A 25,741-nucleotide genomic window follows, 5' to 3' on the forward strand; every position below is an offset into this window, starting at 1 on the left:
TAGTGGCAGTGAAAAGTGACAGCTCAACTGCATCCCAGCAAGGTGGGCTGTGCATACCTAGGACAGACAACTTGTGCCTTGCGTTGACAGCTCAAATCATTCAGATAGTGGAAGTAACTGTTTGGCAAATGACTATATGTTTCCCAATGACTTTCTGTACAGGGATTCATCTCTCGAGCTAAAAAAGTGATCCAGTTTCTCTACCATTTTTAGGGACCTTAGTACCTTTGCTAAAAATGCTAAAAAAATTTTTTGTGGCGTAGCTCCTACTGGTGGGTGACTTGAAATTTCATGCTCACTTTTTTAAGATCACCAAATGGTTTCAACATGGTAATGAGTTTTACTTGCTCTAACTTTGGTTGGATTTGACCTAGCAGTTAGCAGGAAAAGATTCCGCAGGCTGTTCACAAGCCTTTCGTTCTTCTAGTCCTCCATTAAAGGATAAACCTTTGTTAGAAGTAGGCTATGTCCATCCAGCTCCTGCACCAGTTAAAGACTGCTTATCTTATATATACAGTACGCACAGTGATACTGCTCAGCAACCTCAAAAAGTCACTTTCTATATTTGTAGCCGAGAGATATACAGCAGTGAACTCTATGTCATTAACAATAACTTAAGTATGTTATCTTTTGCTCCACAGTTTTCCATGGTTTATTAATGGTATAACACATTAATTCTTCTTACAAGAGTGACCTTTAAAGCTCCATTCATCCTCACAGCTTTTATCCAATTACATTATCACTCATTACAGGTACAGCATTTCAAAATCTGCATTTTGTTAAAAGAAGTAAATTGCAGGGGTCTCACACCTACAAAAAATATCAGGTATGGAGGGAAAGAAGATTGCAGAGGAGAGAACATGAGATATCCTGCCACTGTGATGCAGGATAAAAATTGAAACTTAATGCACTCACTGTACATGGAGAGCAGTAGGGCCAAACAAATTAAAGATTAAATACATTATTACCTACCACAGTTAAAGAGTGTAGAGCTAATAATACTACATACATTGACAATTAACAACGTGATATTTACAAAATATTTATATAATTGTAACATAATACTAAAGAAAGTTATTTCCTTTTCTAAAAGGCATAGAAGCGTACTCCCTGTCTGATATATGTAACTCTCATCAACAGTAGCAATAATCATGTATGCAGAGTAGGAGGGTAATACAGTGGAAGCAAGATCTATTTTGATCTGTGGACATAACTATGGGTCTTTCTGGTGTCTGTGTAGGTGGAATATGGACTACAATGAGCTTGGGAGAGACCCATAGAGACACGAAAAGATTTTACTACATAGCACTAAGATATCACAGAAACAGCTTCTGATAGGTTTGACCTATGGCTTTTGTTTTTTGTACCATCCCTGAAAGTGGCCAGCAGGAGATGCTTCAGGAGCAATTAGACACACAGTAGCAAAGGTACAACTATCCACCTCACTTAATTTCCTAAACAGAGTTTGTTTACATGCTGAAATCTTAACTCAGGTTATATTCAATCACTTCATGGAATAAAATGTTTCAGTTACAAGGATGAAGAATGGGGTGTGTACACATTTTACTTATACACACAAAGAGCAGTCCCTTTAACACACCAGACTTGTAAAATCACCACTAAGACTGTTATTATTTAGATGGTCTTTAGGCAAAGAGGTAATTTTGGCAGGAGGAAGAATTAACAGTTTTCTGGAACAGTGTTAAAAACAGCCAGTCAAGACTTTCTGCAAGATACAACATCAAACTTGGTTTCTTGAATTAATCTGGTGATTGTTTTGCTTACTAGACCAATGCAAAATAATGCTTTGTGCAGCTTTTTAGCAGACTAAGGACTGAACCTGTAATTTTGCAAAGATGTATTTGCATACGTAGACTTTTAACTTAAAGGAATTTTTTTGAAGTTTATCCATCACTTTTAGATGACAGTACAATATCGTGGGTCTTTAATGCCCACCATTAGACAGGTTGCTGTCTTCAATGTATGTCATTAAATAAACAGCATTTATTAACTTTTATTGATAAAACAGTATCTGAAGTTACACAGCTCCTTGTTTTCTGAGTCTGTAAAAGTTAAGATGCTCTTCATGAACATAAGTCTGTGGGAGTTTCTTCACTGACATCAACAAATGTAGTATTATGGTCAACCTGCGACAGCTCATAGACCACTGTCTGGCACTGGCTGATAAGTGCCCACTTTCCATTAACACCTATTAATCGTTATGAGGAGGGACAAATGAAACTGAGCTTACCTATTGTGTTAGCTCTGGCCGAAGGACTAGCTAAAGTTGCTGGCACAGAGGACTTTAGTGAACTGGCCCCACTATTTATTCTCAGAGTTGGCATATGAGGAGAGGTGGGTGATGTGGGAGACTTGCCATCAGATGTCTTGGGTTTGGCTGAAAGGTTCAGAGGCTGGGCCACTTCATCCTACGATGAGCAGAAGAGAAAAAAATGTTATTAAAACACTGCTGTTGGCACAACACCCTCCAAGCAAAGACAGTTGTCTTCAGCTCATACAAACTTCTAAACCGGAAAGGTTGTATGATATATATTAAGATCAAATGTGATATCATCTTGTCATTCCAGTTTGGAACTGAAATGACTGATAAACTGGAAAATTAGCATGACATGATCAGAGAACATCCTCCATTTGCACTTTGTATGTAAGAATTGTCTCTGAAGAAATTACTCACATCAACAAGATATATGCTTTTATGATAAAAATGAAGAGCAATTTCACAGTTATGGTTTTTTGTTATTTTAAACTTGATATAGATGAATTAAATAAGAACTGAAGAGCATTTTCACTTAAAATTCAACCCACCACCCAAAATAGGCAAACATGTTTGAGTGAGTGGGTTTTCAGTTGGTTTTTTTTGTTGATCTTTTGTTTTTCTTCTTTTTTTCTTTAACTTGTGTGCTTTCCTCTGAACTTCCCAGGCTTAGAATTCCAAGCACAAAAATATCATAGGAAATAAGTACTTCTCTTCCACCACAACAAGAGAGCCCTTTCTTCCCACAAAATCTGAAACAATAACCTGGGTAATTCTGCGTAAGCCCCTAGAGTTCTTCATCTTCTGCAGAACTGAACTTCCAACATTTCAGTAATTATTATTATGCAAAAATAGAAAAATTGAGTGACATTTTTTGCAGGGTAACTGGAATTATTCCTAAACCTGGCTTGATTACACAGAGTAACAGACAGTGCTATAAAACACATTAAAATTCTAAGTCATGTATTTTTTTTTGACCAAAATAAAATACAATAAGGGAAAAAAACCCCCAGGGACAGGAGAAAAAGCTTTTCAACAAGTCAGATATTTTAAAAGTGATTTTAACTCACTTTTAAATAACCACAACTAATGGATATGGTATTAGATCCAACCATCACATATTAACATAGCTCTCCTCTGACACTGTGACTTAGGACAGCCATCCTTTAGCTACAGGAAGCGTTACATCACACAACTGGGTTTTGGCTCTAGGCACTGAAGAAGCTGGTTCTGATCTCCCTAAGTTGTAAGTACATTCAGTTTTATAGAATTATTCCTGACTTACAGCAATGCAAAGCTGACTGGAATTACACTCATAATGTTTGAGTGTTTTACTGTTACCACTAAGGTATCTTTAACTACTATCATATAATACTGATTCTTTTCCACAGAGGGTGGTGTGCTGCAGTAAAGAAGGAATTTTATAGTTGCCTGTCGCTTGTGGAAGTATGACGTAGATGTATGTCTCCAAACACAGGACAATTCTACAAAGCACTGTCGTAGAACTTTTCCATTACCTTAAAGAAGCAAGCTCTGAGCAAAGCACTTTTGTTATATTTGATTATTTCTACACTTTTGTAATAGCCACAGTTAAAAATAAATTAAAGCTTAGCAGATAAACATATCAGGGACATCATGAACAAAGCTGTCATCCTTAAAGTGGTATTTAAGCTGTCCTAGGTGCAAGTTGTGCATAAAATAATGGGGAAAAAAATCAATGCACAAAATTGCCTTAGGAGCCTATATTCTGTATTCTCAGAAGCAACTTAGGCACCAAGAAGGCAGAGTTTTGTTGATCTTCTAGGAGACTTAAGCCTCGGGGTTAAAAATGTCACCCAGTTCAACCAGCATTTGACATTTTAAGAAGGTATCCATTACTTTACAGAAATACAAATCCATCTGTATCAGAATAAAATAGATTAACCTACTAGCCAAATGGAAGGAGACTTGCTCTGCTGTTCCACTGATTTCAATTTAAAATAAAAAGTAATCCCACAACAGTGCAACTATAATGTTGTAAAATCAGTACTGAGATAGTTGCATAAAAGTGTAAATACAAACTAGCCAACGAACCGACCAAACACAGCGACCCTGTGCCAGACAAGGATCCCTGAAGAGCAAAGTTACGTATCTGGAAGACAGTATCAGAAGCAAAGCCAACCTGCCCACAGGCTTGTTTCGGTTCAATCCAAGGGGGGTTAGTTTCCATGTAGATTCAATTCTTGACCTCTGTTCTAAGTCTCAACAAAAGGGGCTGATTAGTTTCAGATATGGCAGTAAAAGCTGCAGTGTGCTCTCTGGCCACTGGAAATCTGACCGAGAGCAGCACTTTGGTTTATACGGAGCAGCAACCAGTCCTTGATGTGAATGGCTCTCCCTCACTGCAAAGTCAGCTTGGATTCCAACCTGCATCCTCGTGTTGAATGACTCTTTTCAGTCTCATCCTTTTGACTCAACCCCTTGGCTATCCTGTCCCTATAAAGTTTCTTTCCTTCCCTTCCCTCACTCCTTCTCCCTTTCCTCAGTTCTTCTGTTCCTTTTTTTTAAGCCTGGTGTGAAGGCAAGGTCTTGTGCACGTCCACTATAGGACAGTGGGTTTGGTCTCATTTAATGCAAGTTAGAAATGGGGGAGGTGTTTTTTTCCATCATAGCCATCCAGCAATGAAGTCGTCTGTGCTGTAACTATTCTTAGTAGTAAGAATGCTCTTCTTCATTCAAGTCAGCACAGCCTTCTCTGGAGCCAAGAAGTATAAGGCCTTGTGGAAATAATAGAAGTCGACAGTTCCAGAGCTGATAAATGTCATTCCAAATTGCCCCTTCATTCACTTTCATTGTGTATTCAGGCTAATGGTAAATTAATCGGAGGTCACAGAAGCTTGGTTCTCATAAAGGAGGATAAGTAAACAATTTTCAGCTATTATGTGTATTTACAAAATCATATTACTTCACTGTCTGGTCTTCATAACATTTTTACTTCTGTTATTTCAAAGAGCATTCTCAAATCCTCGCTGGAAGTCAAATACATTAAAAATTCAGTCAGAGAGTTTAGAAATCCTATGTAGGATCATGAGTTGATAATAATTTAAGTAATTTCCTTTACCACAGTGGAACTACACTGATTTATTCCATGGGAGTCTAAATATCTGGGAAACAGGTAATAATATACAATTGTGTTAAGTGTGAAGATGACTGTTAGGATCTTCACTCCTATAGTCAGGGAGCCATTTTACTCTTTTTCCCATCTGTGGACATAAATTCAAAATTCTCTGCTCTTCCAGTTTAAATCAAGAACAGTACAGTCTTCATTATTGATTTGCGGCTGCGTAACCATGACAAGAATTAGGTGTTGGCCTACCTTTACTTTTAACTATAGAATCTCCCAGCTAACATTCTGCCACATTATAGATTAGCAGGCTTCACTCTCAGTTATATCAAGGCTGTGTGTAAGCGCAGCATGACAGCTAGGGCAAATAAGAGTAATAAAAAGAAAAAAAACCCAGATGTAGCATGTTCACTCCAGGTAGATGGAAACTTTCAAGAGCCAGGAGATTCGATTTTGTACAGTGGGATCACGGAATCCAGAAGTACTCCCTGCACTTAGTTTTTATTAGAGAAAGCTCAGTATTGATTGGTCCTTGCCTTTTTTTGACATGCAGTTACTCTAAGATGCCACTGATAAGGGTTTTTTTTTCAAGCCAGTATCTTTAAAAAGTTAAACAAAGTCAAACATTTCTTTATATATCAGCCAAAATGATTAATGCTTAGACCAGAGGACGTTAAGACCCAAAAGGCTTGTAATAATATAAACATAGATGTGATGAAAAGTAAAATATGATCATGATTAAAGGTTATGAAATGTTTCCTTTAAAGTAGTGCATTTGTCTCACAAAACAAAACACACACAAAAAGAATAAATGTAGAGAATAAAGCATAAGCGAAAACACATGACGGAGGGCTAATAAAACAAAGTACCCGCAGCAAAAGCAAAGCACTGGTAAAGAGATTCCCTTCCCCTGTATCACAGCAGTGTCAGAATAGTCGCCATTTTAGGAAGAGCTGGTGGTTTCCTTCCCAGGATTGGAAGACTGTCATTAACCAAAACTTTGGAGCTCGGGGAACTTTAAATCCTTGATTTGCTCTAGATTTTTTTTTCCCAGGTGATCTCTAGACATATGAGGGAAGAAAGAAAAACCCTTCACCTACACCAGAATTTGGGGGTAAACAAAATATTCAAGAGCTGTAGTTTTTAGCTTTACTCAAGCTGGATTTGTGTAACTTTGAGCTTTTATATTTAAGCATCAGACACTGGAAATCTCTAAATATAAGTGCTGCTAAGTTGAGTGTACATCGCACTGCTTTTATAAGGTTTGTATGGTCCTTTGAAAAGGTAAAATGCTAGGTAAACACAAAGTGCTTATTAATATGGGAGGAAAAAAAGAAAGAGAGAAAAAAGGAAAGGATTTGGTCACAGTCATACAGTAACGTAGTGGCAGTTTCAGACAGACCCAGGAATTCTGACTTGCAGTCACCTATGTTGCAAATAGTTGGCTGAAATGGTGTCTTTTCTAATCTTTCAATCATGCTGTCTTTATTTACTTCCTCCTATGATAAAAGGTTAATTTATCTTTATGGAGAATGGATACAGAAAAAGAAGGGAATAAAATCTGATTTTGAGAATCTCTCTAAACCGTTTATTAAAAATGGCACTATTTCAACACCAAGAGCTGAATAAAAGACTGATAGCTCAGATGAATGAACCAGTCACAGAGAAAGGAAAAAAAGGGCAGTTGTGGGGAAGAACCCAGACAATTCATTTGGATTTCATAATCTCACTTCTTTTCACATATTTTAAAGATTAGTATACTATTAAAATACAGTTACTGAATTATTGTACTGTCATTTAAATCCAAGTGCTGTATCCCATTGTGGCACACACTGAAGGTCCAGGTTGCACGGTTTATTACAAAATCATGAACTACTCTGGGTATCATCTGACTGGCAATACAAATGTGCTTAAATGACCTGGCATAAGCACAGCCTAGCATGCTCTACTAAAGAGGCTTTTCATGACCTCTGGGAACACATTCGCCACATCTTGCTGCCTATTTAAATGACCTTGACAGTACAAATTACAGCCAAATCAGTTAGAAATAAGAAGCCAGAGAGGGGGTTTCTAAAAGAATGCCTCGGCCACCTCACTAGAAACAAAGCCTCATTCCCCCGCCCTGGTTCTGTTTTGTGGAGATCGTCATTTCAACAGAAATGCAAAATATGGAGCACTTACTGGCACGTCTGGGGCAGAAGACAGTGGGCTATTGTTGCCCACTGAACAATGCAGCCAGTCAGTGGCTTATCCATTCAGTCTTGTGCTCATCCAGAAATGTCTAACCAAAGTGTATCAGAAACCAAGGTGCAACAGCGCATATGCAACGAAAATCTTTCGGCATGACTGTCCTTGAAGACTATAGTTGTCCACGCACTCGCACAAAGACACTGGCAGCTTCCTTCACATCCCCTCCCCTTCCTCTGAAGCCACTCATGGTGAAATTATCAGTAGTGATAATAAGAAGCCGAGAGGTAAAGGCAGTTGTGAAACATGTTGTATAAATGAATCATGCTGCTGATATTATCCTCACTGATGAAATAATTGTATTAAATTAAGCAGGGATGTTCACATGACAGGATGGGTGAATTAGATAATGCTCATCTGCAGCTGTACCTCCTCCTGCCACATTCTCAAGTTTTGATTAAGAATAATGTGTCCCTTCCTGCAAAGGTGGAAATTTCTCTAACTACATAGAAAAAGAGATGGAGACAGAAAAACAGGCATCTTGGTTATGATATCGTAATAAACACAACAGAATTATTCTTCAGGTTCAGAGAAGTCAGTTTATCCTACTCTTGCCCATGAGTTTTAGCACCAAAAGCAGAAGGTACAACTAGACTCTAGCTAGAAAGGAAAAGAAAAGGCACCAAAGACAAGGCAGGGGGCAAATATTAGGAAGAACTGCCTTCTTTCCTTCTGATCCTGCAAAGTGCACAGACTTTTCCTTCTGTGATAGCTGCAGAAACATCTCAGCCTGGATTTCTATCTATACCCAGAGCAGATTTTTTTTATGGTGTTGCTATGTTGAGTAATTTTCCCTGAATGTGTTCCTCTCAGAAGGTAGACACTTTCTGGACTCAGCACATGTTACCCAACCAAAGTTGGGACTTCCCGACTTTACTGATATTGCCCAAATACTCCTATTCATGGGACTCAAAACAAAGGGGGGGAACTGAGCTGCCTTATATTTGTGACAAATATTCTTTTTGTTCTCTCATCGGCTTCCTTTACGGGACTACTCAAGGAATAAACTACTCCCAAATGCTGATTTATACACTGAGAGTATTCTTGCACAGTCTCCATTCCCGTTCATGGGGAAAAGTGGTGCAGGAACACACCAACTTAATGTGTTCTATAGTACCAGGGACAGACAGGATTTTTCCCTGGTCCTTTTTTACAACACTAGGGGCTCTCGGTGAGGATAGTCTCTGGGGACTTTGTCCTCTCAGAAAGATCCCTAACATCTTCCCCTTTCATTTTTCTTCACAGGAAGCCTAGCTGCCAGGAAAGAAGTCTGCAGTTACAAAGACTAATTTGCTGCCCTGGAAACCCCAAGCTTTGATTTTGTCTAGTCCACATGTTGTCACAGTAAAATAAGACAGCTGCTGGGTGGTTTTCCCTTTGTATTACTGTTGTTTCCTGAAGTTGCACACAGGATTCACAGACAGATATAGGCAGAACAAAAGAGGAGCACGCAAAATGACCTGCCTATAAACATGGAAGGCCCTAGGAGCTGGATGCCTTCCCCTCCTCCCCACAACCTTTTTATCTGATGCACAGCGCTTACTCTGTAGTATAGCTCTGTTCTATGAGCCACAGAATACAGACGCTGAAGTAACAGGACCAAATGCCAAACAAGTCTAGGATCATTTCAGTCCTCCAGCTAGCTTGGACATGGAAGAGTGTGGGCTGTTTCGGCTGCAGGGCAGCCTAAAAGCAGCGTCTGTGGAGAGAGCTACGTAGCTCCTCTTCAAAGTCTACATCCAACGATGACCTGGGGCAAAGGCCTTAATTTTGTGTAGCAACTGGTCAGCCCTCTGCACACAGAAGCCTAAGAGCAACTCTTTAAAAGTCTTCAGGAAAGACAAGTGCTGCACTGGGACCTAGCCCTTCGGGGTCTCCTGGAGCACAAGGCACGCTGTTTGGCCAACAGAATACACCAGGGCATGCAGCTTAGCAAAATGAGCAGACTGGTATGTGTTTACCCCAAATTCATTCATTTAGTTTCTCAAATCCTCAGAGGAGCATCCTCCAAACCATACTTGCAGCTTCTGGCTGGCTTTGGACTGCCAAAACGCCCACCATCCTTGTGATGTCTCCTGGTAATCTCCACAGACAAATAGCACAACGTGTTTGAGGAAAGTGGCTGGTATGAGATTTCTAGGCTATTTTTGCTTGATCATGAGTTTTCAGTCACACAACCTCTAGGGAAACCTGACGACTTATGGATGCTTATCCCAACGCAGATCCAAACTTCAAACATTCATTTTCATCCATAAAAAAGTAACTAACTGACTTACTTCTATTGCCATTATTCTGCTGTTTGGGCATTTGCTCTGCTGTTAGATTGAAACAAGCAGAAGTGAGAGTTGCTCAACACACTGCTTAGGACCCAGTGTGTGGATTTTCAGTACAGCATGGAACAAAATTGCAGGAGCAAAGAGCTTTTAGCATTTGCTTGCACCTCATAATGAAAAAGCTCCTTCTCATTCTGCATCTCTGAGTGAGCGAAAATTTAACTCAGTAGCCTCATTTACAAGAAAAACTTCAGTGAAGCTTGTTCTGAGCAAATCCTGCCAGGTTTGGTCTGAAATGAGAAAGGTCCATGTTGAGTAAAGATAAATCATGAGCCAGTGCAGAGACACTAGCCACTTGGGATTCTGCTAGTCCATACTTCATGCCAAACTTGGGTCCTGTTGTTATCTTTTTGCTTCTAATAATTATTGTTCAGCTGTATTTCTCACATCACTGCTGTACCTATTTATTTGCTATAATGCTATTTACAAAGCGCTTCTCTAAGAAGGCTCAAGCCAGCTGCTAAGCAGGAAGAGTGACTTAGGCACAGGTCAGCAGGGATTGACGCAGATACTGCAGAACTTCAGGAGAAGACAACAACTCATTTTTCATGCTTTCAACCATGCGAATCACTTTACATGACATAAAAATCATTAGAGAGGATCACAAAATTGTGGGGGACAGGAGGGGAAGGATTCTTCCTAGAAAGAATGCTTCTTCCAAACTGCCCCCGCTGAAATACATGGCAAGTAGTAAAGTGCAAGAGGGAAAAAAAAATCACTTCTCCAGTGTACCATAGGAATATTAATTAATTAAAAATCATGATGACTCTGACAGCTTTTGCCTTATTTTACAAATGGGAAGAATAAGGTTCAAAGTGGCTAAATGATTTGCCTAATCTCACACAGTGAGTAAACAGCTGAGTCATAAGGAAGAGCAGAGCAATCACCACTCTTACTCAGACCAATGTTTTGGCTTCCTTTTGATACTGCACTTAAGTTCCTAAAATGTCCAGCTGCTTCAAAAGAAGTTGCACGAAAAAGTACATAGCTGTCAGACAGTTTGATCTGTGGCATGTATTCCTGAACTTGTGCTGGGTAGGAACTGGAGTGGCCCATGCCCTGAAGCATGATGCCTTGTAGCTTGGGTCTTGGTTAGATTTTTTTTTTTTTTTTTAAATCCTTGCTATATAATTCTGTCCCAATAAAACCCAGAAGTCCAAACATGTGGTGTTGTGTCCTTAATAATGCACTCTCCCACCCATAACAAGGCTGTTTAAAAAATGGAAATAGACATTAGACTGGATTTTGTTTGCTGCCTTAATTGAACTTGGGGTCACCACCTTCCAACGAATAATCCCCAGTAAATGTTAAGCAGAATGAACAGCAATGAAAACAACAAAACCTGAAAGGACGGAGAAGGACTTGGAAGGAAATAAAACAAGGACCTGCAAAGCCAAACAGCATTACAAACTGGTACATTTTAAATGAACAACAGGAAAACAGAAGCCACACTGATCAAAGCCTCCCACCTCCTCTCTGTGGTGGATGACACCTTCGCTGGGAGCACACCACCACCTCTAACCCCACACCTGCAAAAGGAATTAATTTCAAAAAGAATACAGACCAAAGTGTACCGTATCAAAACAAATTAGCAACAGACCCCTCCTCCTGCTGTGGTCAGGCAGGAGAAGCAAAGATGCTGCACAGATTCTAAGATTCAGGGGGAAAAAAAATAAAACCAAAAAACCCCAGCTGTTGAAAACTTTAGAAGAAACAAGTCAAAAGAGCTTGAATGAAAAGAGATTTCAAACAGCTTGGACAACTGGCAGTGGGCTAAGAAATTCCTTTTCAAAAAACACCTGTGCTTTCTCTGACTTTGGATATCTCTATGTAGTCCAGGTAGATTTTTCACTAAGAAGCAGCAATGTATGCAGCACTACAAGTAAGTAGTGCAAAGATAACATGCACTGTTTTTATTTATAGATACAACTGTAAGAAAATTGTCAAAATATGTTTTGTAACTGTAGATATGACCTGCTTGACAATTTGTTTTTCCAACTAAAAGCTTTTCAAGGGGAAACTATCAACACAAAACTCATCCGTCTTTAATGCTTGCATGCTATTAACAACATTCCAGATCACTAAAATCAAAATGATTTTACAACTCTGTCTTGCTGGATATTTTTTCATTTCACCTCCCTTTAGCAGTAAGATGAAATCTAATCAGCAGTTCCAGAAACTGGAGGGAGTTTAACGTACTGCAGGGAATGTTCAAAGCAAACACTGCTCCATCGTTGAGTACTGCACTCATAGAAGAATTTGTTTAATATTTATACCCCATCCATAATCACATACATGGGGTTAACTACTCAGAAGTATACCTGTTGGAAAGGGTCATTGCTTTTCCTGTGCCACAGTCATGCCTTTTTTTACTGCTGATTCCTTAGGTCATGCCGAAGAGACTTGGGTTCAGTTCCTGACTTTCCAACGAACTTTCTCAGTGAACTTAAATGAGTCGCTCATTATCTAATCTTCTGCACACGGTCACTGACATCTTTGCGAAGTTACGATAAAATATTACCAAATATAAATTTTAGTGTTTTGCACAAGTGCAAATGGCTACAGAAAGCAAAGGACCACCTCTTCTGTCTCAATTCTCTACTTACAAAATTGGAGAAAATACATCCTTTCACCTATGAGAAAGGTTTCTTCTATGCAAACTGGGCACACATCATATATATGTTTATCTAACTGTATGGGGACACCACCATTTACAACCCTTTAAGTTTAATAAGTACTATTGATATTATATAATTATCCTAATGAACATATTAATCAACCATAATAATAAAAATTGAAATATATTGTAGTTTCTTTTTTAATTTGCTGCTGTCAGTACTGAATGCAGATCACAGGCAGAACAGTGTTGAAGAAGTATTCAGCCTCCCTTGGTGAATAGACTTCAGCTCCTATTCCTGATTCACACCAGCAAAAATGAAATCACCATCAGGACCGGTATTGGGGCCAAATTGCTAGCAGGCACAATGAACCACTAATTGCTGGATTCATTAGTAAGACTCATAGTTTGTCCCCATGAGATGCTGAACACTTTCAGCTCCTTTTAAAACCTAGCATCTTAGAAATTAAAATTAACAACTGCAAACTAGTATTTCTGTTATACTGTAGAAACTCAGCATGAATTTGAAGTCAGATCACAAGAATGCCAAAAATCTATTATGTAAAATTAGGCAGATTTTTATCTACCATTTTCCTGTTAATTCCGTAGAACACACATGCATCCATACACAATAGATATTCCACACTGTTCCTCAAGCCTAAACAATTGGTTAAAATAGTTTTTGTAAAGCTGAAAGAAGACAACTGCCTTAAAAAATACCTTTCAAATAGCCCCAGCATCACACTGTTAAGATTGGCCTATTCTTTTCAGACATAAAACAAATGTCTATTTAAGAACACATCCAAATGCATTTCCATCACTCAGCCAGAACACATTCACCTCCCAGAAGCTAACACTGTAAGAGATGGAAAGAGAGAGGGAGAGAGAGAGGAGACCTTTAGTCCACCTACTGGCTTCACTAAAGGCAATGAATCCAGCCCTAGCTCATTTCAAGTAGGTTCAATTGTGTCAAAGGTTACCCACAAGCTATTTCTTGATGATTTATAGCTGATGTCTACAGATCTCCTTTTATTTTAATGATGACTTCAATACAGACGTTAAGACATTCTTTGTCTTCACAGAAGTATACGAGAGGGAAGTTGACATCTTAAAAAAAAGTCCAAGAGGCTGATTCGCTATTTCTGAACAGGGCCAGCTCTGGGCAGTTTTTATATCTTATCCATAAGAAAAAAAGGGAGAAGAAAAAAGCCCCCTTCATCCTTTTCCCCCATACTAAAGCTGCTATGTTTTTGTGACTTATTCTGGGCACAAATCCTAGAGCACTGACTCAACGAGTATGTCACCAGTTAATTATGATCAAGACAAGACACTAGAATACTTGGTAAGCATAAGATAATTTTATCGCTTCACCAGTAATAACATGTATTTATATAGCATTATTTTGCTCTGTTTGAGCCCAGAGCAATTTACAAAGTGAGTCCCAAATGATACTATCATGGGAATCCTTCCACCCAGCACTGAACTGTCATCATTTGGGGGTGAAGAACAACAGTGCAGGAAAAGCAACAGCAAGACATACTGCATCCCTTTGAAATTCAAGATGCCGGTACAACCCCTGAGAGCTGTCCAAATACGAGATTCATTTTAGCCTCAAAACTTGTGTGTGTGCATGTGTGTGAGTGTGTACATGAGGTCTGTGCACACGTATGCATGTTTGTCAATCTTCATCTCTATAGACATTTTGAGCGCACTGGCCAATCTCCATCATGTTTGATGAAGTCCTCAAAGGTCCCCCACCGTTTGTGTAGAGGAACAATGGGGTAGGTGAGGGGAACGCTCTAAGCCTCTCCCCTCAGGAGAAGCCTCCAGTGCTTACCCACACTTTAACAGACACCAGGGGATCCCCAGAGAGAGGTATTCTACATTTCCATCGAGAGTCCAAATATTGTGAGATGTCACAAATGAAACTAGGCTTCACCACTTCTGGCACTCCTGGAGCATCTTGCTCATTTTAAAATGAAAGCAGAAGAGAAAGTATCTACTGTGTTCTGCTCTGCAGGCCTCTGTGTATCTGTGCTATTTTTCTCGCCTAGGCTAGCCAAAATGACGTGGCTGTTGTCTTCCTCACCCACTAGCCCCAGTAAACATCAGTTGTTTGGTACAGTAGTGAATCTCCCGGGTGTTACACCACCACATCATTCTGCCTACAAGCTGCAGTTTACTGGGAGGACTCGTTTTGTGTAGAGAAATTGGTATTTCAAAGGCTGTGAAATTAAGAACTGTAAATCCAGACATGAAATGTAGTGGGCAAACAGTCATATGACACGATTTTAACTTCTGATATCATGAACGAAATGCTACTTGATATGCATTTCTCAGCCAAATGTATGTGTTGAATTTCCCTGACCCCAAATTAGGCCTGTGCCTTGTATAGAGAACACTGAAAGCACAGGCTATCCACACATTTATGATGAATAACAAGCCAACAGAGATGAATGAATTCACCCCAGAGTTTTAATTGCAGACTCTATGTGCAGTGGACATCAGAAACTAGGATCGGAGTACCCAGAAAGGGAAAGAAGATAATTTCAGAGAAGATGAAGAAAATTGGAAGTAGGCACAAAAGGGGGTCATTCTGATCTGCAAGCAAAGCAGAAAAAACAACAGAGTTTAGACTAGAAGGACTCAAGATTTACTGAGGCAACCAACAGCTAAATTCAAAATCTATTAACTTACAGCTGTAACCTGAAGTCTATAGAGCTCTTAGCATGGCTAAAGTTAAAAATAATCATTGGCCTGGAATGACTGCAGCCCTGAGAGAGCTACCTTTGGAAAGAAAGAAATTCACAAGAACCCAACACAACAAAAATACTCTCCAGAACTGTTATATACGTACGCTTTCTTCCTAATTGTACACTGAATTAAAGCTGCTTTAGTAATTCTGTCACTACATTACTCCCTTTTCCAGTACACTGCTTCATAGTTTTCTCCGGAGCATTTTGGAGATGAATAAATGTACCCCTGAAACTCAACTTTAAGAAGCTTTTTTGCCAATTTTCCCATGGATATGTCATGTTGGGTTGTGTTTGTCACTATGTAACTCCTGTTGTGTTCTGTTAGCTTGAAATCACGTAACACGATGTGGCTGATTCATGACGTGACATGTCACTGCCTGGCATGTCAGCTGAAACCCTGTACGAACCCATGTGCTACATATCTCCATACACACACAGCTCTTTGAAATGGCCCCTTATTTTAAAACTACTAGCAGGTGCTGGCACAGCCACCCAAAAAAGTTTAAGAAACACTAATAACTTACGAAATACTCAAAGTTATATTCTTTCTGTAACATCATGATTGGAAGTTGAAAAGCCTTCTCTCCAGTGTTCCCATTAGAGAGACAAGGTCTTCCCCTCCATGCACTCCATGTGTCAAGATACTGAGCAATCTTTTATCAAAGACTTTTTTCTTAGTAATATTTTCTTCTCCCAGAGATACCAGTCATGGCATTAGCTTATCTTTCCTTTAAAAGCATCAGGGAAAAACATAGCAACTGAAATGAAACAAACAGAAACTAAACACATTCATTAGTACTAAAAGTACACATTTGAATTAATAGTCTGGCAGCATTAGTGGATAAAGGCGCATGATCAAGATCAAAATTTTAAACTGTTTTCATATATTAAAATCCTGTCAAATTACATCAAAGAAGTTTGTTGCATCAGCTTGCCTGCCTCTGATGTTCTTTGGATGCTCTTGAATGTTCTCTCTGGATACTACTGAAGCGCTTTTACTGGGAGATACTATAGGAAAAATTCTAACTCTGCTGAGAAATATTTATGCCTTAGCAGAATTGCCAACATGAAGTCTTCTATGATTTGAGACTGAAAGTTAATCCCACTTGATTAAAATAGTAACTCGTAGATTCATTTTGTTAGCTGCTTTCTAAGCCTTTGAGATACATTTATACCAATCTTTAAGTTTCAGCCATGACAGCCTGAAGCTTTTTGTTTAAATGAGATTCTCACATATTCACATGACTCCAGGAGCTGGGACTTTAAGGAAGCTGGGACTTTAAGGAAGCTATCCATTATAAAATCACAAGATGTAGCCACACTGCTTTGAAAAATGTGTGTACTCTAAAGTCACGACTTCCACGTAATTTCTCTGAAACTCTTTTCTGCACCAGTTCATTTTACACTAAACAATTCAAACTGCGTTCTGTACAACAAATGCGTTGTTCTGAGAAACTTCAGTGAAAAATTTGCAAGTGCTTCATGTAACTCCAGAGTTAATACTAACCTATAAGAATCTGTCTCTCTGAATTTGAAAATAAAATAGATTTCTTCTCCATTCTGCTGCTAAATGTTGCTTCTCTTCAGCTATCCACAGCTACCAGCGATTACAGATTAAAGTGTTTCAGATTAAAAAAAATTTGTAGAGCTCCCTTGTTAAATGATAATCATTCAGCTGTGGGTACAGGAATACTTACTGCAAAATATATTTCTTTGATGCTTAGTTTGAATTGCATTCTGCCTGAATGTGTCAAGAGGAGCTAATTTCAAATCTAGCACATAACATGGAAGCAAACCACCCTTCTGCAGACAAAGCAAGCAGTTTCTGGAAGCTGCTAGACTGATCACATTAGAATTTGATTCAATCACCTCAGAAATTTACTTTTTGTGTTGAAAAGAAGTTCTACATTTGGTAAAACATAACTACGTTGCTGTCCAGTAGACACCCCTGCCAATGCAGCCTTTGCACTTTACTTTTGATTATTAACACATGCCACAAAACCCCCAAAGACCTAAACTGAAACCGCAAAAGGGAAGATTTAATTCCTGAAGTGAAGTACCTGGCTCCCTTCTAGAAGGATTTGGTAGAATGAGAGTCCTCTGCTCCATTTCAAGCTGTCTCCTAATCCATGAAATAGGTGCCTCGCTACAGTACTATTATTTTGCACAAGCCTGTGCTCCTGGAATAAACACATTCCTTGATTTAGAGAGTCTAACAGCTTGGAGTCTGAAAAATAAATCTCTGGAATAAGGAATGACCTTTACTTTATAGGAATTTTGTATTATGAAGGAACCTAGAAATTAATTTCATACTAGCGTAACTGGCTGGTTTGTTATCTATATTTAACTTGGCGCTAATATTGGTCCTTCACCTTTGCAGTGCTGTGGTACTCGGCAGCCCCCAGTGAAGAACACTACGTCCCAAGCTGAACTTCACGTATTTCTCCTCATGGTTGGTTCCCCTTCCTCAGCAAAAAGACCCTCTCCTAAATATTTTCCAACTCTCCCTACAGAACAAGCCCCCCCAAATGTGAGGAGGATCAACAAAAAACACTGCAACCAGAAAAATCCAATTTTTCTCTGTTTAATTATGCAGCTCCAGATTCCACGCTCTCCTAAAGCCCTTTTACTGCTATTCTTAGGACTGCGTGGCCAACTGGCAACATCAGCTCAACAGCCATCTTAGTGGCATTAAAAAACCTTGACTTAGTGACACTGCCTTCTTGTTTGGGACTCTTCCAGTCTCTTCTTGCAAAATGCTGCTTTCTCATTCAAGTTCTTTGTTCCAAGTGACACTAGATGCGCAGTTCTGTCAAAAAGCTTCTGCAGAAGTCGATGCTTAGGTATTTCTAAGTAACAGAGTAAGATGCAGAGCAGAAACAAAATGTCAGGTCCCAGCACTTCTAACACTGAGAGATTTTGTAACTGAACCTGGCTTTAGTACCTGCTTCCTGAAAGTAGTAGCGCCTTGGTCTTCAATGCGAAGCCAATGCTGTGGATCATTTAACCAAAAAGAATGCAAACTACTACCTGCTGCCCACCCCACCAACTTTGCAGGAAAAAGTGGGTATTTTATCTATTCATACCAGGTAAGGAAGGCACTAGTAGCAAGGAACAGTATAGAACTAGTAAGAAGCACACACTGCACGTTTGACATTACCACTTTGCTTTACATTTCTGTTGTTCTCTGTCTGATTTCGACAGACCTCTCTTTCAGAAATCTTGCTTAATCTGTGTATCTAGCTTTAATTTCATGATCACAGATTTCAGAGGAGGTTTTTTCCCCCTTTTTCTTTTTGTTATGTTTTATTCTGAGTTTTCATTATAAAAAGTGCCAGCTGAGCCTGACAAGGGCTGACTGGCTGGCAACTCTGCTTGAGAGACAGGCTCCTGCCAGAGAGACATATCAGGGAACGGAGCTGTGGAGAGTTAATCTGAAAAAACATCCTGGGAGCCCCCCCATGTATCTAATTTATTTTTAGGAAAGTAGGGAGGGGTGGGAGGCAGGCAGAATGCTGTGCAAGTCCCTACTACTGCTGCTTTTTCGATACTGCTATTAACATTGTTTTTATTGTTCAGAACACTTTCTCTATTTTAGAAAAGCATCTTAAGAAGTTCCGTTAATACACGACACTTCATTGTGCTCCAGCAAATGGTTTAAAAAGTCATTGTTTATGTGCTTGGATGTCATGTATAGGAAGAAGAGCAAGGAACAGGAAAATAGTTTTAGAGATTCTGCCACCAACTCCACATTTTGATATTTGAAATTTAAAGCATGGGCAGCAAAGGGAAAAGGCTTCCAGGTAAAGAGTTAATTAGCTACAAGGTCTCCATTAAGAATGGACAGCGACACTAAAGAAGCAGCATAGCACCAAGCAGCATAGCACAAATAAGGCAGATGAGGTCTCAGTTTACAGCTCCCTGTACATCACTGCATCCATACTATAAACTTTTCCTTAATTATCTTACAGCTCTTTCTAACCTGTCTGATGCACTGACAAGGGGACTGGGAAGTGCAAGTACTGAAAAATGTTTTGAATTTACTGATTTATAATATTCTACTGCTAACTGTTATTCTGGTGCCGAAAAGCTTAATAGATTAATTTACAAGGATTTTTTTTTAATCAGTGGTATATAAAGAATTGTGTCCAGCCCAGAAATTCTCAAAAATAAAAGAGCCTTGCAAATCTTGGGGATAAACCTTCTGTAAACATAGCCTCAATGTTCTCGCAGGGATGGTGTGTCTTACATCACTTTAATGAGAACTCTTGTTCTCCACTCTAAAATACCTCAGTACCCTCTTTAATGAAAATAAGGATGCTTTAATTTCCTGCTGCTTGGATAGGCATTCAGTAGCTGCTGAGCTCTTCAACCAATAAAGAGGACAGTAATTGCCATTAGTATGTGAGGCCTAACATGTGCCATGGGTTAGTTTCAGACAGGTTCCTCTTCTCTACTCTGCAGGAAAAAGAATTTGGCCCCTTCTAACACAAGCAGTCACACCCTTTGATCACCTGTAAGCAGCCATGATCAGTCTTCTTTAGCACACAGCCGTCCCCTTTACAGCTGAAGTACTTCACAGTGCTGTGCAGAACAATTAGCTCATGTTTCCAAAAATATTTGATATCACTAAATAAAAAGAAGTGGTATGAAGAGGAAACACCAATATCCTTCTGCATTTAACAAGCAATGCATCTATCATCTGTAGAGCTGAAATTAAACACTTTCCTTTAATGTGTTCAAAAACGGCAGCTCTGAGGGTACAAGGAATCTGTATGTCTACTTATCAACTAGACTTCTGCAACAGCCATAGCTGATGTGGCAAGCAAGCTGATGCAGCTATGTACATAATGGAGCTTAATGTTTTCCCCACGATGTCCCCAAAATAAATTTTCACGTTCTGCACTATGATACAAAAGAGAGAAATGAGGGAAAGAGAGAAAAATATACCCAAGTTAACAAAGCTCCTAAGAGTAGTCACCAAAAATGAAGTTCATGTCAACTATTTCCCTGAAGTAGAATCAGAAATATCCTCTAGACGAGTGTTCTTATTACCAGGCCATTTTAGGGCCTTTCCCCTTCTCCTTCCCTTCAGACTTTTTTTTTTTTTTTAAAAACATATTTTTATCCTGAGTCAAGAAAGCTTTCCTACTGGAAGTGGGAAGTCCCATCATCAGTTTTGACTGGGACAGGAGAATCCCCAGCCAGCTCCCCATAGTAAACAGTTTACTTATTTTTCTTAATAACATAGCCTGTGGTGTGTCTGAATTAAAATACCCATTTCCAAAGACTTTTATTCTTTGTTTTGTCCCTGGTATCAGAGGTACTTGGTAAGAAAGTCAACAGTGACTCAGTTGTAGTTTTGTATCCAGGCTTACTTTGCCTGGGTGAGAATGGAGCAAGCACACTGTTGGTCCCTTTCTATCCTTCGTATACTATAAAGAGCATGCAAGACACAGCTGGTGCATGGGGCAGCAACTGTAGCATCATCATCAGATATTCCTCAAAAACCGAAGAAGTTCCCCTAGAGAGTCTCTGGCCATTACAAGGTCAATCCATGCTGCGGTAGAGAGGCAAGCTCTAAGTCTTTCAAGGGCGATTCTATAGCTGACTATAGGTGACATGAAAAAATTTCAATCCAATGTTTACTTTGGTAATCAGAGGATCAGATAATGTGAAAATAAAGTACCATCTTCAGTTAAGGATTCACACTGCTATTTGTCTGGATATTGCAGTTGAGGAGAATCTGATGGTGTATATCCAACTGCTTAGTGCTGTTTCTGGCTTGTCTGAAACACATTTCCTTGCCTTGTCACAACTCCCAGGTGCTACTGCTGAGCAAATAGTAACATCATTGCCAGAAGTATTTGAAAAGAACAAAAAAATTGATTTGGACAATCTGTGTGCTGTTGCCATTGATGGAGACACAACTGTGAGTAGGGTTAGGGCTGAGGTCATAACAAGGTTAAAAGAAAAGTGCCCAGGAATTCTCTCCTGTCACATTTCACACTGAATTGCTCCTGTTTTTCAGCAGATGCTACAGACATTGCACTGTGCTCCATTAAATACAGGGAATCATTTAGCTACATTTACAAGCTACATTGAAAATTCACTCCAGAATTACTGTACTTGAAAGGTTACATGGAAAGGGCTAGGATATTGCATCATGCAGGCACTAGATGCTATATTTATATGTGCAACATAAAAAGCAAGGAACAAAGGCAGGAATGAACAGGGCCCTGGCCGTTTACAAGTGAGGGTGATGTTGCTGTCCTTATTCAAGAGTATAATGCACATCATCTGAAGTCAGTGAAGACTGTGGCTATCAGGTGAGAATCCTGGTAGCATGGTAAAGGTCACTGTTCAGATAAACGTATTCTCTGTAACACTGCTTTTTTTTACCTCCTGCATGGCCCTGTACAAGCAAGAGGCTTGAAGTTAATCACCAGAACGACTGGTAGGTTATTCTGCCTAGTCCTTATCTGCACCTGTGCCTTTTCTCTCATACTTACTTGGGAGTGTGTAACCACCTTGAACACCCAACAGAGCAGCATGCAAGCATTTACACGATCAAAGGCAAAATGTGCTTAAGACAGACTTTGGAAATCCAGCACAATTTGGCAAACTTCAAAGATAGTTGCCTTTCAAATGGGTTGTGGAGGAGGCCTTGGTAAATTTGAATGGTATGATTAGCATACCGGCTGTTTTTAAAACTGCTCAAGAAGAAGCTGTGTTAAAATCCATTTCCGCAAGACACACGCATTTTCTTTTGGATGGGCTCCACTAGCTCTGTTTCTTAAATCAATTTTTCTGGCACAGATTTCTTCTTGGAAGAATGTACGACACCAGCTCAGTTTCCTAACCAAAACTTGACAGAATGTGTGCAGCACAGCATAATGGCATCTCTACTTCATGCCTTCCTAAAAGTTACAGCACAGAAACCTAGGAAGTGAATTTGACTATTCCAGGTCACATCTGCTGAAAGGCGAGGGAGACAACAGAAGATGCCAGGGTAGTCTGCCCAGCACAATGTTCAAACACTGGTGAAGGCCACTGATAAAAGGTTTGCCAAAATGGGAGTTGCCAAGGTCTTAGAGGAGTTTCAGGGATGTGTTCAAGTCTTACTAGATTTAAAGGATGATCCTTGGCAAACTCCCTCTGATGCTTCTCAGCATTTCTAGAGCCAACAGTTGTTCCATCTGCTGCTGAGGCCGACTTTGAAGAATCCTTGCAAAGAGCAGCACACTAACTTTAACACTATACAAGAGGGAAAAAACCACAGCTTTTCAGAAGTGACCTAGATGTTTGCCAGTAGCTTGACACACTCTCAGGTAAGGCTGTCTCCTTGTCTCCAAACACTTGAGCGTATTACCAAAGCTGCGCCAGTGTAAACTGTGGGCTGAAAATAGAGACTCAGCAAACAGCATCTATTGAAAGCTTGTCTAAGGCATTAACTGTTCATCTGTGGAGGTGTGACATTCAGTGACAGTGAGAAAGACCACCGCAAACTAACTTCAAGAACCAAGTTGCAGCTGGGGATTCAAAAAAAGTATTAAAAAATGGCTGTGAAGCTCAGTCAAACACTCCCTGTCAACAGCTAAAAAAATTAAATTAACAAAAAATAAAATCAGCAAACACAATAAACTTTTGGAGCTGTTGAACGCAAACAAGCTTTGAAAAATCAAAGGAAGGTCCACACAGACACAAATGAAGGTGTTTAGTTCAACACATAAGCTTCATTTTCTGCCACTGTGATGGATTTGCCAGTGTGTTTTCTGAGCCAGGCCGCTGCACTATTGTGTAAGCTTTATTCTAATTACTGTAGGCTCTATAAAGGTTTCTTTACCATTTAGTATTATAAATAATTGTGCTTCCAGGCTGGAGTTCAAAGCTCAGTATAGCATTCGCACAACACCACAGGCAGGTCAGGTGACCTTTCTCCAATTCTCCTCTCTCTGGTGCTGAGGACAGACAAAGTGATATGTCTGTCATACGCCATTACCATTAGAACAGAATCTTGTTCTTTTATTACAACTGAACTCCGCCGGATTTCTCAGCAGGAATGCTAAGTGAAATCAATGTCTTGGATTTCCAGGCTGAGCTTGGAGGTCACAGCCACTCTATCATTTCTCAGCATTATCCCTTCTCTTTCTCTCGCTCTCTCTCTGAGCCTCCAACTGGCACACAGCAGATTGAAAACAGCATGCATCACAGGGCTCACGCTGCACAATTTTACAGCCTTTTGGAGCCCCCTTCCTTTCCTTTTGGCCCACTTTTTTTTTTTCTTTTTTTTCAATTTGCAAATAAGTTTTGTTTGTGTCCTACAGAACTGCAAGCCAAAGGCACTGGAACACCTACAAATATGAAAAAGCAATAAAACACAAGGGACAACAGAGCCGATCTTGACAGCTGCCAGTAAGACGGTTATGCTTGATGTTACTGGTAGATATGGCAGGCCTTCTAGTTTCACAATTGCTACAACATAAATAATGTGTCCCCTTAGATCTCATCAGACATTCTGCTCGTGCACAAGAGATCCAAAAACAACACTGGGATTTTAAGTGTAGAGGATCTTGCAAGCTGCTAACCACACAAAAAACCCCTTGTAAAATGCACAAAAATCTCTTATTAACTACAGACAGGACTTTCTGGAAAAAAAACCCCACAAAACTATCATCGAGCACTACATGGCTTTGTGATTCCTTGCTCTATAGTATATAAAAGAAGAGGCCAAGCCAAGGATAAACTTCAGGAAGTCAGAAAGTCTACACTGAGGATAGAAGAAAATGTAGACCCAGGGCTTGATTCATTAACACAACAGCTACTGGTTCCACACCATCTATTTTGTTCTTTGAACATGTATCTCACTGAACTGACAATGGTATTATTTCTTTGTCTGGTTATTTTTAATCTGTGCTGGTTTACTGTTAGGGTAAACCCAAGACACTACTGTCAATTCAAGGAATCTTTTCTGACACGATAAAGGACATGGACAGCATGCTAGAGGACACTAACAAAAAGAAAGGACACATTTTTATCAAGCTCTTGCTGTCAGCTAAATGGGACTGCTTTCTCCCTGCATTCCTTAGCTAAATTCTTCCTAGTTGTTTTGCAACACCTAAGATGTGCCATTCAATTTTGACCTGTTACTTTTGCTCAGCTCTGGCATACGCTGAGCTCATCTTCTTCCACTGGACATATCTGTGTCTTTTTTCTAGGTAAAACTCATCACAGATGTCACTACAAGCTGCTAGGTTGACCTCTTGCCCAGCTATGACCAAGATTACTCATTAGAGCCCATCGCTTGATGGACAGATTCCAGCCCTGTTCTATGACACAACAGACCTTGCTTTGGAGACTTGTTCCTCCACAAACTCCCACTGAAGCCCAGGACAGGATCTGGCCACCGATGAGGTGCCCCACCACTTGCCCTCTCTCGCTGACACACTGCTAACCTGACTCCGCTTTAGCATTCTGAAAGGAAATGACAGTTGTGTGCCGGAATAGGAGCTGGTCACCTCAGCCTGCTACCTGTTACTGCAGGTGGAAGAAACAGCAGCGGGACACCTACGACACAGCAAGGGAACCCACGGGATCTCAGCTGAGGTGGTGTCTGTTACTGCCATCGTGTACGAATGGTTGTTTGGCATTACTGTGCTGGGGTCCTCCCACTGGAAAAACGGCACTACGAATATCCTCCTATTTCAGGAAGCCGTCCTGAGAACAAAGCTGCCTGCAACCGAGAGGCGCACAGACACCCTTCAGAAACAAACCCACATGCAAGTACCCACACTGTCAGAAACGCAACGCTGCAGGGCCTGGTACAGTACCTTGCTTTTGGGTGGAGGGCTGTTTGTGCTCTTGTCTGTGTGGATGCTGGTAGGGGATACAGCAGCACCGAGGTTACCCTGGGGTATGCCAGGTATCTTGCCTCCCGGAGACACTTGCATCGCAGCAAGTTGGGCAGCATACAACTGCTGTAAAAACAAACAAAGAAAAAATGGAGGGGAGAGAGAAAGAGACATCATCAATAAATAAGTAATTTTCCCAAAACTTCTCCTACTGCAGATGATAGATTTTTCTTCTGATGGGTATTTTTTATTTAGCACACTGGCGTATTTCAAGACAAGAATTGTCATCTCAACTTTTATGACTCATTCCTCAGGGGATGAATGACAGACGTCACCATGAGAAATGTCCCAGCTTCCCTGTGTGTCCAGGGATTCAAAACAAGGAACAAAAGCTAATCTTCATGGTTTGCCGGAGCCACTGGGCAATCTTTCCTTTCCTGAGATGACTTAGGCGTAACAGCATCTCCACCGATAATATGAATTGACCCCTGTGAAATTCACGTTTGATATGATGGTCTCTGTACTACCATTTTTCACTTCTTTACCTTACTTGCTATGT

General features: G+C 40.0%; 1 protein-coding gene across 12 annotated transcripts in view; it reads right to left on the minus strand.

Moving 5' to 3' along the window:
- Positions 1-25,741, minus strand: part of SOX5 (SRY-box transcription factor 5) — a 648,311-nt gene that overhangs the window by 33,457 nt on the left and 589,113 nt on the right. For all 12 annotated transcript variants that reach the window (XM_049822486.1, XM_049822487.1, XM_049822492.1 and 9 more), the window contains 2 exons: positions 25,162-25,308; positions 2,252-2,429 (listed from right to left, as the gene is read on the minus strand). In XM_049822486.1, the coding sequence (XP_049678443.1) occupies positions 2,252-2,429; positions 25,162-25,308 (325 nt within the window). The remainder of the gene's footprint in view (positions 1-2,251; positions 2,430-25,161; positions 25,309-25,741) is intronic.

This window comes from Accipiter gentilis, chromosome 18, assembly GCF_929443795.1.
Source record: "Accipiter gentilis chromosome 18, bAccGen1.1, whole genome shotgun sequence".
In the NCBI taxonomy this organism is placed as follows: Eukaryota; Metazoa; Chordata; class Aves; order Accipitriformes; family Accipitridae; genus Astur; species Astur gentilis.